The sequence below is a fragment of the Coenobita brevimanus genome, chromosome 93, assembly GCF_032717465.1.
Source record: "Coenobita brevimanus isolate Jiangsu-jjx chromosome 93, ASM3271746v2, whole genome shotgun sequence".
In the NCBI taxonomy this organism is placed as follows: Eukaryota; Metazoa; Arthropoda; class Malacostraca; order Decapoda; family Coenobitidae; genus Coenobita; species Coenobita brevimanus.
In genome coordinates this window covers 26,259,556-26,273,338 of record NC_137046.1, presented here as the reverse complement: position 1 = coordinate 26,273,338, position 13,783 = coordinate 26,259,556, and the positions used below count along the sequence as shown (strand labels likewise).

The following is a 13,783-nucleotide window of genomic DNA, read 5'->3' as shown; positions in this document are numbered from 1 at the left end:
TTTTCAACTTTTTCCAATGTATAATTTTTTCTTAGAGATTTGAAGAGCTTGAATTTACACACCTAAAAATGCCAACGTCAGTCCCATAGGCCTAATGGTTACTTCAAAACCGCCCGTCAAAGATTATAAAAGTCCCCCCATGCGGTAAGAGAAAAAAATGGAAAAAATCGACGGAAACCTAATTTTCACTAGAGAACATTACCAGAAAAAATGATATCAGTGTGAAATATGTTTCTGTTAATGAAATTAAGTGTAGGGGTGAGCATGAGTTAAAAAAAAAAAAAAATCCAATCTGCAAAAATTTGGCAAAAACCTGATTTACACTAGAGAACCTTACCAAAGTCAGTGAAACAAATGTAAAATATGTTTCTGTTGATGAAACTAGTTGCAGGGGTCAGCATGAGAGTAAAAAAAAAAATGAATAAATAAATAAATAGAAATCAGCAAAAACCTAATTTTCTCTACAGAACCTTACCAGAATGAATGAAATCAATGTAATATGTGTTTCTATTGATGAATCAAGGTGCCAGAGTCTGCATGAGAGGTAAAAAAAAAAAAAAAAAAAAAAATGGTGAGTGTATACAGACACAGGCTGATCATGGCAGGTAAATTATCGCACCATACTGGGGACAAAGGATAGGCAGGGAGGAAGGTGGAGGTGTGGTGAGGGTTCTCTTGTTTCGGTGGAAGGGGACAGCAGGCTGTATCCAATCAGGCAGGGGGAGGTGGAGAAGTGGCTGGGGAGGGGATCATCCCCCCAATAGACCTGGTGAGGGGGTGGGATCTTCCTCCCCACCACCTCATCCCCTAGTTCTGATTGGGTAGAAACCATTTACATCATAAAAAGGGCTGGCTTAGTGCTTGGCAGTTTTTGACAGACCTTCTATGATCATCAGTCATAGGACTCTACATGGCAAACTTGCAAACTGATGATTGTCTGTCAAAGTACTTCAGGGGTTAAGCTTTATTGCTCACATACTGCCTTTCAGGGGTGAGTGATACTGGTTACCCTCACCGTAATCAGGACTGAGTAGCCTAGCTCTGGGATGTTATGCTCCTGGTAGGGCAAATAAGGATTGGATGATGATGATGATGATGATGAAATACAATACCTTCTTTATCCATGCTATTTTTTAATTTGTTCTTGTACTTTATCCATGCTTTTTTTAAATTTATTAGTTCTTTTGGTTTGTCAGTGGTCATGTCTAAAGTAGCCATGGGCGTAGTTTCAGACTACAAGGCTGAGAGATAAGTTTGATAATTGTTCAGAGAACTTACTAGGTGTGATGTGTTGATAAGTGGAAAAATATTTGATTTGGTGAATGAGTTAAGTGTCATGGTGTTGCAGTAGAAAAAAAAAAAAAGAAAAAAAGGTAATTGTGTAAATGGAGTGCAGACTGGGGTAGCTTAAGGAATAAAAGTGGCTGGTGCTACTGAACGCCTTTGTATGCAACAGAAGAGTGAATGTGGAGACTTCAAGAGGATTGCTTGAAGATTTTTTAATAACCACACTAATCCCTTCAGTCTGGGGACATATAACTCCTTTTGTATTTGATATCTTCAGGCAATTTTCTTAAGCGTAGGAGAGTTTTTGGATTGGAGGATTACATGTGGGTATCAGTAACCTCTTTGTCATGTATCAGTAACCTCTTTGCCACTAAGGGGCTCTCCTTAACTTAACAAAACTGTATGGGGATAGCAATAATAAAATATAGTAACCTTCACTAAATCAGACATTGATAAATCAAATTTTAGGTGTGTCGACTTCTGTGTGCCTATCAAACAATCTTCAGAATAATCAAACAGAAGGCTGATTTACCAGGGGGACACTTGTACAGCATTTACAGTCATGTGCTCTGGTAGTTATCTTATTACTAGCCCATTGCTGATATATTTCTGTAGGAAAGAAAAAAAAAATGTCTGCCAATAATGCTGTTGACACAGTGTGAGAAGTCGCATCCTCTCACAGTGTATGTTTGCAGATTGTGGTTGTCCCATCTGGTAAGCATTGTATGACAAAGATCTCACGACAAGTATGGATTTTTGGGATGAATTAAATGGTACAGACTTAGGTTGGCCTTGATTATTTGTGATTTTTTAATTCTGTTTGTGTGAATAATGCTGATACTGTGTGCCTATACTCCTTTTTTTTTATTGAGGTGAAGATGCACTTGACAGGTTGATGATGATTTGCTGAATGCAACATGTCCAAAAAATATTTACTAACCCAAATTTCCCCCTCAGATATTTGTTGTCAGTTAATAATGCTAGATTATGAAGTAATGTTGCATTCAGCCAATAATCACCGATCTGTCAAGTGCATCTTCGCCTTGATAAAAAAAAACTGAGTATAGTGATATGAAATAAAGGAGAAGTAAATGTGTTTTTACCTCTGTTGGCATTTGTTGTGTGGTGAAACAAACTAATGAACAAATCTTAATGAGTTCATTTCACTTATATTTCTGTTCATTTTTTCACAGATGAACATTATGATCTATGTACACTAATATATTCACATGCTGACTAGCTGTGTTGTATGATTGAGTTGCTTTCCTGGAAAACCAATGGGATCATGATCTCTCATATATCAAATATATTATAACATGGGTTTGTGGCCAGTGGTCAGCCACCAAACATGTCAAAAAATAAGTTTCCAACTCACCTGAAGTTTTTTATTTTTTTTTATTTATTTATTTTTTTAAATCTGGTCTGAGTCATCATCATGGGTCCTGCCAAAGGTTACTTTATTACCCCCCCCCCTTTTTTTTTTTTTAATTCCTCTAATTCCATCTTTTATGCTTTCTTTTTATCACCTTTGGATCTGATACGAAAAGGAATAAGAGAGGGGGGATGGATGTTCTTAGGTATTTTGTTAAAACTTTAATTTATATGGAAAGTTTGCATTTCCAGAGTGTCCTTGGCTGTGTTAAGGACTGGTCATAAAAGCATTTATCCCATTGGAAAATTCTCAACTTGGGTTGACACCACCACCTTGGTGAAAACTTGACTGAAACTGCCAAGATTTTGTCAACTTGATCTTAGGAAGGGAAGAGGTTGTGTAGATCAGATATTTATTCTTAGATCTTTAGTGGAAAAGTTTCTAGAGAAGGGAAAGAAGTTGTATGCAGCCTTCATGGATCTGGAGAGAGCATAGGACAGGGTGGATAGACAGGGATTGTGGAAAGTATTAAGAATATATGGGGTAGATGGGACGTTGTTGAATGCTGTGAGGAGTATGAGGGTGCTAAGGCTGCAGTGCATGTGGATAGTGAACTGAGTGAATTTTTCTGCTTGAAGATTGGTTTGAAACAGGGATGTGTTATGTTTTCCTGGTTGTTCAATCTGTATATGGATAGGGTTGTAAATGAGGTACAAGGCAGGGCAGTGGATGTTGGAGTGGCCCTAATGAGAGCGGGCAGTGTTTGGAAACTCCCTGTACTGTTGTTTGCGGATGATACCCTGATGGTGCTCTGTTGTTAATTGAAGATGAAGAGGAGCTTCAAGTCTTGGTAGATGAGCTTGGGAGAGTGTGTAAGAAGCGGAATCTAAAGGTCAATGTAGGGAAGAGTAAAGTTATGGTCTTCGAAAGAAGTGAAGTCAGTGAATGTACAGCGAGCTTGAATGAGGAGGAAATGGAAAATATCAGTGCATTTAACCCCTACACCGTGGGCATGTTTACCAATGTTTTGCCTGTCCCGCGGGGTTATTCGGGCTCCGACAGACTCTCAAAAAATATTTGCCAAAAATCAGTTATTAGTCCTAGAATATTAAAATTACATATGCTTATGGCACATACCTTCAGCTTTCTCCTGGAATGTTTGTTGAGCCTTCGTCGGTTACCGTAGGACTTGTGGAGACCTCTGAAGTTGGGTAATGAAGTCTCCACTTTACACTTCCCGACAACCCGTAATATGATTACCACAGCCAGATATTAACACTGTAAACACTACTCTATGATTTTCAAGTAGTTTGGGATCCATACTCCAAAAAAAAAACACTGTGAAAGCAATGGAAATTACGAGCGCGTCTGACCGTCGCACTTGCGCTAGTTCGCTCTTGGTACACTGTCATTTATTATTCATAAAACCCCTCACACTTTATACTTCTATTACTATATCACACTTATATATATCTACAGTCTTTCTCCATAAGTTTCCTTCAGTAGTAGTAGTTTATTGCCACTGAAGTCATTCAATTTTTCGTTCAGTAAAATACGTAGAGAGCCACGGATTCACTTTCACTTTTATAACATAAAGTATTTGTACTCATATTCTTATATTACTAATTACTTACATTTCTATTTACATTTTCTATTCTATTTTCAATATTTACCCTTCTATTTTACTTACACTATGTTATTCACTGTCACTTTCAGTAAGATAAAACTATAATACACTGTTCAATCATATGTACTGAACATCCATTGCTTTCACTTGCTATTTATACATTATTTACACATTATTTCCACATTATTCTCCTTTCACACTTGCACTGTTAGAACTGCTTCTGGCTGTGGTAATCAAAGAAGCAGGTAACACAGAGGGGAACCTGGCACTCAGCGCACTGCCAAGAGGTGCGTTTGTGCTCAGGTGTGCGGCGGGTGGTATGTGCACACACCTGACACCTGCGAATCGCAGCCTTCCTTTTCCCTGTGGCAGGCCTTAGCTCCAGTCTGTGCCGATCCATATACGCCCTCTGCTCAAGTCGGTCGGGAAGTGTTACTGGATGGCCCCTTGGAGTTGCTGCTGTCACCCTACCATGTCTTTCCAGCAGCTGCTGGACACAAGTCCTGGTGAACAACCTCAGGGAGAAGGACTTGGGTGGCTTGACCTTCATCTTGTACAGGATGAAGGCGTTCAGCATCGTCATATCTATGAGATGCAGAAAAACTTTCCTGTACCACCTAGTATTCTTCCCGAGGCAGTCGATCTCACCAATCATCATGTCGGACTTGTCCACCAGCCGCATGTTGATATTGTAGTCCAACACAGCATCAGGTTTCATCACAGGTTCGCCTGTCATACGGTCGACCTTCCCACTGTCTGTCATCTCCCCCATATGTACGGTGGTGAGCATGTGCACAACCCTCTTGTCATGCCACCGTATTGCCAGCATCTTCTCAGACTTGCGTAGGTGCACGTCTCCTCGCTGCGAGGTTCCTGCCTCTGTGAATTTAGGGAAGTGGGCACGATTACTTTTGACAGTGCCGCAGGAGCCAATGCCGTGCTCAGAAAGGTATTTGGCAAGTTTCGGTGCTGTATAGTAGTTGTCTGTATACAGCACATGATTCCCACCAAAATACTTTTCAAGGAGCACTTTCACTACACAGCCTGAGAAGCCAAGGGGGTGTGTTTTATCCAGATTGACAGTGCTGGCTGAATAAATGACGAAGTCAAGGATGTACCCCGTCTTACAGTCGCACAGTACAAAGAACTTAATTCCAAAGCGATGGGGTTTGCTTGGAATGTACTGAACAAACCGAAGACGTCCTCTGAACAAAACCAAGGATTCGTCAATGACAACCTTCTGAAAGGGGTGGAAGAATGACATAAACTTATCCTTCATTCTGCTCAGAATCTCCCGGATCTTCCAGAGTGGGTCGGTTTGGGAAGATACATCGTTGTCGGCAAAGTGCAGGTTTCCCATGATGTTCCGGAAGCGATCTCTGGCCATGTACTTATTGAAGGTGGGTGAGGGTAGTAAGGGGTCCATGGACCAGTATTCTTCCAACTCATGCTTCTTGGAGTGTGGTATGAGAAGCACGAGGGCAAAGAACACATACAGCTCCTGCACTCCCAGCATGGACCACTGTTGCATCTTGGCTGCACCTGTACCACTTGCAGCACGTTGTGATTCATACCTGTTAGTCTCATCACATATGTGCTGCATGACTTCGTCATCTAGGAAGGCCAAAAGGTAGTCCACACACTCAGCATTATTGTCAATAGTGAAGGCAGGCTGAACTCCTGAGGAGCTCTCATCAAACACTAAATGTTCAGGCACAAAATCGGACCCTTCCTTCCACGCGAAGGTGTTCAGGATTCCCTGTTGTGGCGGTTTAGGGTGGGTGGTGGTGGTGGGTGGCTGTGAGGCAGATTTATCAGGTTCAAGGTCACTCGCACTGACCCTGGGTTGCCGTACAGCACTAGCAGCCCTTACCCTACTACCAACTCTACTTTTACAAGTCCGAGATTTACCTCTTCCTCTACGGCCTGCCTTCACTGTTGATGCTGGTGGTGACTCCGACGACGAAGACTCCGGAGATAACTCGGCCGACGATGAGGAAGAAATGAGTGAAGTGGGGCTTGGGGAACGGGGAGGTGAATCGACTCGGGACTCATGGCGGGCTGGGTCATGCGGGGGCATTGTTCTGGGGCTAACACGCCGCCTTTTCACTCCCTTCCCAAATTCCTTGCCATGCTGCACTAACGGCTCCTTTCCCTTAGAGCTAGGGACTACTTCCAACACTGAAGCACTCGTACTAGCACTTTCTGGCACGATTACCTCACCCGGCTCATCACACGATTCACCCGAATCGTCAGAATCACTATCCATCATCACCATGGACAATTCTGCTAGTTCACGTTCCACTGCAGAGTCACTAAGTCCTTTCCTACTTCCCTCACTACTTTTCTTGGGGGTAGAGGTCATGGGGCCCTTTGCAATGGGCACAGAAGCGGCAGAAATGGCGGGGCGCGAGTGCGACATGGTTTGACCACAGCGGAGGACAAGGAACTAAATGCCGCTGCTTATCTGAGAAGGCAAGGGTTGACAATGACACTGAGGCTGACTGCTGCTAACTTACATGCTAATTTTTTATAGGTAGAAAATCTCGGCAATACATAAAGAAATAGGTAGTTCCAGGTGAATGTAAATGTCACTTAGGCTTCTCCCTTCCTTTCTGATATATATTTTTATTACAGACATTGATTACAAGGCATAATTCAAAGGGGAAATTACCATGGTAATGTAGCGAATGAATTCACGTGAGGTGTTGTCAGGTGATAATTAGCCAATTCCTGGTGTATAACACTATCACTTACCTTATTTTTTTTTTTGGTATATATTATTTTGTATAAGTATAGGGCATAGGGCTTATTTCAATGGATGAAATCTGTGGAAAAATCCGGGGGAAATTTGCTTAGCGCAACGCGGCGTGGGAGGTGAGAGGACAGGGTAATGGAGGGCAGGTAGGGAGGGGAGTCACGAAGGGGGTAAAGTCGCTAAAATGTCAACAATGGATGGGAGTACAGATGAGATTTGGAGTGCTGACTAGTGTTGGACATTGGCAGTACTGATAGATGATACAAGTGGGTTGGTGGAGGGTTGGTGCCCCTCCCTGTAAAACAACTAACTCAGTGTCAGATGGCCATCCTTTACGGGATTTTGGTGTCTGGCAATAGATAGATAGATAGATAGATTTGGAGCTGTGGCATCCAACATCCACTCACTTGATGTAATGCCGTCTACTTCTTCCTTCACTTTTATCATTCATTTTCTGTCTGCCCTCCTCTCTTCCTATTTCTCCCCTCTTTCCTGTCACTTTTTGTTACTTCTCTTTCCTTTTCTGGTGGCTTTACACTGAGTGACATGCCTAATGGTTTCCTGTAAATCAGGAAACCATTTACAGTGTTGGATGGTAACCACATAACCAACCCATAGGCCTATGTGTTCCCTATATGTCAGCAAGTGAGTTGGTGGAGGGTTAGTGCCCATCCCCATAAAACAACTAACTCAGAGACAAATGGCCACCCCTTAAAGGATTATGGTGTCTAATTATAGATAGATAAATTTTCAGCCATGACAAGCACCTGTGTGACCATGCCTTTAGTTCATTTATGAGGAAGTTTATTGTTGTTGATAACACTGAATCCATCCATTCATACATCATCCAGTCCGGTGTTGCCCCATGAGGAGCGTAGGAGCCCGGGGCTTGGCAAGTTGGTCCTGACATTTAATCCTATCATGTAAAGGGGTGCATGTAAATTCTGGTTGTGGCACATAACTCTTGCTCAAGAGCTTTCAAAACAGTCGGGTAGAGATATATTACTTGTAACGCTTGTAGGGAAGTTACTATTCATCATAGAAAGGCCACTTTGGTCTCATTTTGAAGATTTGCTCTGTCATACATTATTCAAAAAGACACCAAAGTAAAATGCAAGAAAAGTGAGTAGAAGTTAGCTGACATGCTATAGTGTTACAATTTCATTTTAAAAATATTCACACACACACACACACACACACACACACACACACACACACACACACACACACACACACACACACACACACACACACACACACACACAAAACACTTCAAGAAATAATATTTTTTGCTTCAACACATAGCAGAATAATTTTCCTTTCCAATAATGCATTATTTGTTGTATTTTCTTCAATAATAATGCCGTGTATATACGAGAGAAAAAGGAGCATGCGTTCAGCAGGGGGTCAAAAGGTATACAGTACATCCTACCTTTGAGGAACCTTACACCACACTGAGCCGAGCAAAACAAGTGAGCACTCATGTACCAGCTGTGGCAGGCTTAGCTTCTCCCACTTTTGCCCATCATCCAACAAAAATGACGACTCCCTAAATATTTCTTTAGAGATTACATCGGATGACGGGCAAAGTCGTTATACTGACGTCAGAGGTTGACAATCGAGTGACGGCCCAGCCCGTCATCGGTATGTGTGTGGGTTAAGATGAGAGTGAAATATTTTGAAAATGTTTGAGATGATGGAATGCTATGCTTAGGTTTAGAGACCATTGACCATGCTGGCATGTGTAGGTAGTGGGAGAATGATCTAATAATGTAGGTATGGTTGTTGAGACATTATAACAGGTGTATCCGAGTGGTGTAAAGAAACACAAGTCTGAGACAGAAGTTTATTCTAGTCAGGAAACTAGTCAGGAATAAACTTGTCTCAGACTCGTTTTTCTTTACACCACTCATATGCAAATGTGGGGATAATTAAAGTTATACATGTAGTCGGAAAATTTTGATTTGCAAGGATTTAGAAACTTATTTATAATAAAATAGATTTAGGGTGGGGTAACATATAAAATAGAATTATCCTTTAATTTTTTTCTCTTTTCTAGAATCCAACGTGTTGGGAGTTGATGCAGCCATAAACAGATCCTTTGAGAGTTTGCGTTCTGTCGTATCAGCTGAAACTGCGAAGGCTATAGGCCTCATGGGTTTTACTGAGATGACAGAGATTCAGGCCAAAGCAATCCCAAAGCTCCTGGAAGGGCGAGACTTGAGAGGGACAGCAAAAACAGGATCAGGGAAGACTCTTGCCTTTGTTATACCAGCAGTGGAATTGTTATACAAGCTCAAATTTAAACCAAGGAATGGTAAGTTTTACATTTGTACAGGTATTGCTCCCCCCCTCCTTCCCCCCCCCCCTCTTATAGGATGCTACTGTACTGCACTTTCTAGGATGGAGGTCAAACCTCTGGACCTACATGTAGTCTTAAATCTGCTTCCATTTTCTCACCACATAACACTGGGCCTTCCATCCCCCCTCACCCCCCATACACACACACAGCAGAAGTGGCAAGAATGAACACACCCTTTAAGACTGGGGATTTTCACACTGTGTGGAGAAAGCTGTGGAAGCACATCATAGAACACATGCATTGAATAACTGGACAAGACATCAGTGAACTCAGGTGGTGGTTGTTGTTGCTGAGTAACCATCATCTTCCTGGCTGAATAGACGTATCGATCGCAGACAACCAACCATCCCTGTTGGGCTGTCCCGTGCCGTGAACTGGCTTTCCCGTGTGTTAGATGACACCTTACCACAGAGAGGCGTGGGGAAGAGTGTGGAGGTTTGGTTTCTGGATGGATGCCACATTTAGGGCTCACCATACAGTTAACAGGGGCAGCATAGTGTGTTTTACATCAACCTGTTACGCTGTATTTAATTATGTGGTTACCACCCAGCATTGATGGACAGTTTGCATTGTAGGGCATTCTAACTCAAGACTGTAAGTAATGCACCATTTCCTCAGGTCTTTGAATTCTGTCAGTCTGATGATATTGTTTATTGGTTTATTTTTAATGTCTCCAGATGATTTTGTTCAGTTTAGGGGAAACTCTTGAAGTGAAGGAGTTAATGGAAGCTATGTCTCTCGCCTGTACATTGAATAGTTTATCCTGAGGCAGTGGTTCTTAATCTGGGGTATATGAAAGGGATATCTGGGGTGCGTGACAGTCCTCAATATTTGCGCAGACAGCAAAAAAACAAGCCTAGCCATCTCATTGTGTGTAACTTTCGAAACTCATAATAGTCACACGGTAACTTTCTTATGGTGATATTGTTACAGTGATGAGTAAAAAAGGTAGCTTGATGTGCAGTTTAAAAAGTTAGTAAGCAATACATTTTTTCCTCGTTGTTGGTGAGGAGTGCATCCATGCAGAAAAAGTCCAAAGGGTATATAGGAAGAAAAAGGTTGAGAACCACTGGCATCGTCTGGATACCAGAGGCTAATATTCTTGGGTGGTGTAGTAAAACAGCCAAAAGCCTCCTCTGCAGGATGCATCCAGGTTCACTTACTGTAAAGGAAGAATGGGTTTTTCGTTTCATTTCGTTTCATTTTTAACAGCTCCAACATGCTTGCATGCGTCGGCCTTGGTCACCTAATGGCAGCTCTCCATGCTGCACGATCCATTGCAGCCTCCCTGTTCAGTCCCTTAACCCTGAGGTCACACTTAATGACCTTGTCCCATGTCTTTCTCGATCTACTCCTCTTAACCCCACCCCCAATATTAACACTTCTCAACTTCCTCACCCAATTATTATCCCTCATCCTCTCCACCTGTCCAAACCATCTCAATCTACCTCTCCTCATCACAACACCAATACACTCCAGTTCCATCCTACCTCTCAACTCTTCCATCGTGAACCCAGCTCCCCCAGACCTTGGACGCAGGGACGCACTACACATCCACCTAATCATTGTCATTTCTGTACGTCTGAGCTGGCGAATATCCTCCTCCGTCACTGCCCAGGTCTCACTACCATACAGCATTACACTCCTAACACATGCTGCATACAAAGACCCCTTAGCACATAGGGAGAATCCTCTTAATGTCAAGAGAGGCAAGAGCTCCCTGAACTTCTTCCAACCACTTCTCACCCTAGCCACAGAGCTAGCTCCAGCCCCACCTTCAGCACACAACATGTCTCCCAAATAACAAAACTCTTCCACACACACAAGAGACTCACCAGCAAGTTAAATTCTTTCATGTCTGACAATCTCCATCTGCTCTCCCCGACACGCCGTACACATAAAATCAGCATTATCTTGCAGTCTACCTCTGATACCACTACATCTCTTATGCACCCATTTATCACAAACACCACACAAGATGGAATTACTTCCCACGCCCTTGTGGCAAACTTCACGTGGCCACTCTCCCTCGTCTTTGACAGTACTGCCACCAACCCTAGATATCATCACTTTTGTTTTATCTACATTTACCCTTAAGCCCTTGTGCCCCATACCATCTCTCCACCTCCTAAACCTTTCCTCTGCCTCCCTGTCGTTCTCTGCAATCAACACCAAATCATCAGGATACAACAACTCCCTCGGAAGTCCGTTTCTAAAGTCACGTGAGAGGGCTTCAAGTACCATGATAAACAACATGGGACTCAAAACTGACCCCTGATGCACAGCAACATTCACGGAAAACCCATCACTCAGATCTCCTTTCACTCTTACCTGGGTATGAGCACCCACATACATAGCCATTACCACCCTAACCAGTCACTCCTCCAAGCCAAGCTTTCTCATTGCCTACTTCACCACCTCTCTAGGGGCTGTGTCAAAGGCCTTTTCCAAATCAACAAAAGCAAAATACAGATCCCTTCTCCTACCATTATATTTTTGCTGAAGCTGTCGAACAATGAATATGGCATCAGTGGTCCCCCTACCTGGCATAAACCCATACTGCATCTCTTCAATATTCACTCTTTCTCTAATCATACCTTCTAAAACTCTCTCCATTACCTTCATTATCTGATCTAAAAGCTTTATACCTCTATAATTTCCACTTTCCAGTGCATCACCCTTCCCTTTAACACATTTACAATTACACTCTGTCTTTTCCTAAAATATATGTTGCACACAATCATGTCCATTGCCTCCCCAAACTCGAGTATCCTTTCCCCTTCCGCATTCCTTATACCATACGCACATCCGCCATGTACTCCTTCATAACCTTGTGCTGCTTCACCTACATGACCATTTAAGTCCTCTCCCAAATCCACTATCTCATCATCCCGCATACCACCTACTACACGTATTAAATCATCCCAAAATGTATCTTTCTCTGCTTCATCCAATCCTGCCTGTGGAGCATATGCCGATATACCTGCAGCTATCATTCTATCGAACAGATTTTTCACTACCAATATCCTATTGCTTATATATGTGTGTATATATATATATATATATATATATATATATATATATATATATACAGTCCTTCCTCCAATTTTGCGAGAATATGGTCAACAAAAACCCTCGGAAAATCAAAATTCACAAAATTAAAACAATTAAATATATGAATTACAGGCAAATTGGTCGACATCACCCCAAGGTAAGCACTTTTTCCCACTTTTTCTCTCAACTCTACCTCTTAATTTTACGATGATTAATGAAACAAACATGAACCTGCATTCTACCATCAAATTGAGCACCTCCATTGTTCTTTGCTGCTTGCTTGATTTGTTAACTGTTCCTTAAAATCATTCTCACTGTCGATTCACCAAAACCAAACTTCCGACCAATAGCAGAGTTACCTTTCCTTGCTTTTTTCCTTTCAATCATTTTCAATTTGGTCTCCAAACTTATTTTCTTGTTCTTCTTACCCGTTGGCGCCATGATAACACTCGTGCAAGGTTAGACTGCTGGGATATTGCGAGGAGCACCACGAAATTGTGAGGGTCAGTCACCTTGGTTGGGAACAGGTGCAAACAAACGTGGCAGGGCAGCAGACCACTGAACTAGGAGGCGCAGTACGCCCAGTGAACCGTGACGTCACTACTCCGTGTGGCAAAGTAGTACGGGAAGACGACTCTCCCACCACTCGACCTTGCAAAGTGTGTGATCACTCGCAAAGTTCATAAATGTTAAAAAATACATGACTTTTGAAACTACCTCGCAGAATTGGTGAATCGCAAAGTTGAAGGCTGTACTGTATATGTATAGTAATCCCTCCAATATCCGATGTAATAGAGCCAAAGGCATGTCCGGATAGTGATCCTGTCTGGATATTGGGCCCCAGCCTCCTGGACTTGTACTTATGGACCCTAACTCAGAAAAACACCTATACAACTCCCTGTGGACATGCATAGCACCTATTTAACCCTTTAACCGCGGGCATTGTTTTGCCCCGACTGGCCTCTCCCGTGGGGGTTTCAGCCAAAATGTAAACAAACTTTAAACCTTTATAACTCTGCACAGAATAAATATAGAGCAAAATATAAGGTACCATTAGAAACTACTAACCTTCGGCTTTGCAATGATGTAGGTTTCATGATTTCATTGACTATCACTGGATGGGCAGTGCCGTTAGAAGTGAGCGATCTAAAAACACTGTTTTTCACTCACACACCATTACCTTCGCTCACACACCATTACCAAATGCCAACCTCATTCTGATAATAATACTATAAACATATATGAACACTGCACATACGATAAACACCCACTCTGTGTTCACTGAGACAGGTAAAAGGCACTGTAATTGCCCGCACTTCACTG

At 42.3% G+C, this 13,783-nt stretch overlaps 1 protein-coding gene across 2 annotated transcripts in view; it reads left to right on the top strand.

The window, feature by feature from the left end:
* pit (probable ATP-dependent RNA helicase pitchoune) overlaps positions 1-13,783 on the top strand; it is a 341,853-nt gene that overhangs the window by 87,551 nt on the left and 240,519 nt on the right. For both annotated transcript variants that reach the window (XM_080282378.1, XM_080282377.1), the window contains one exon: positions 9,104-9,361. In XM_080282378.1, the coding sequence (XP_080138504.1) occupies positions 9,104-9,361 (258 nt within the window). The remainder of the gene's footprint in view (positions 1-9,103; positions 9,362-13,783) is intronic.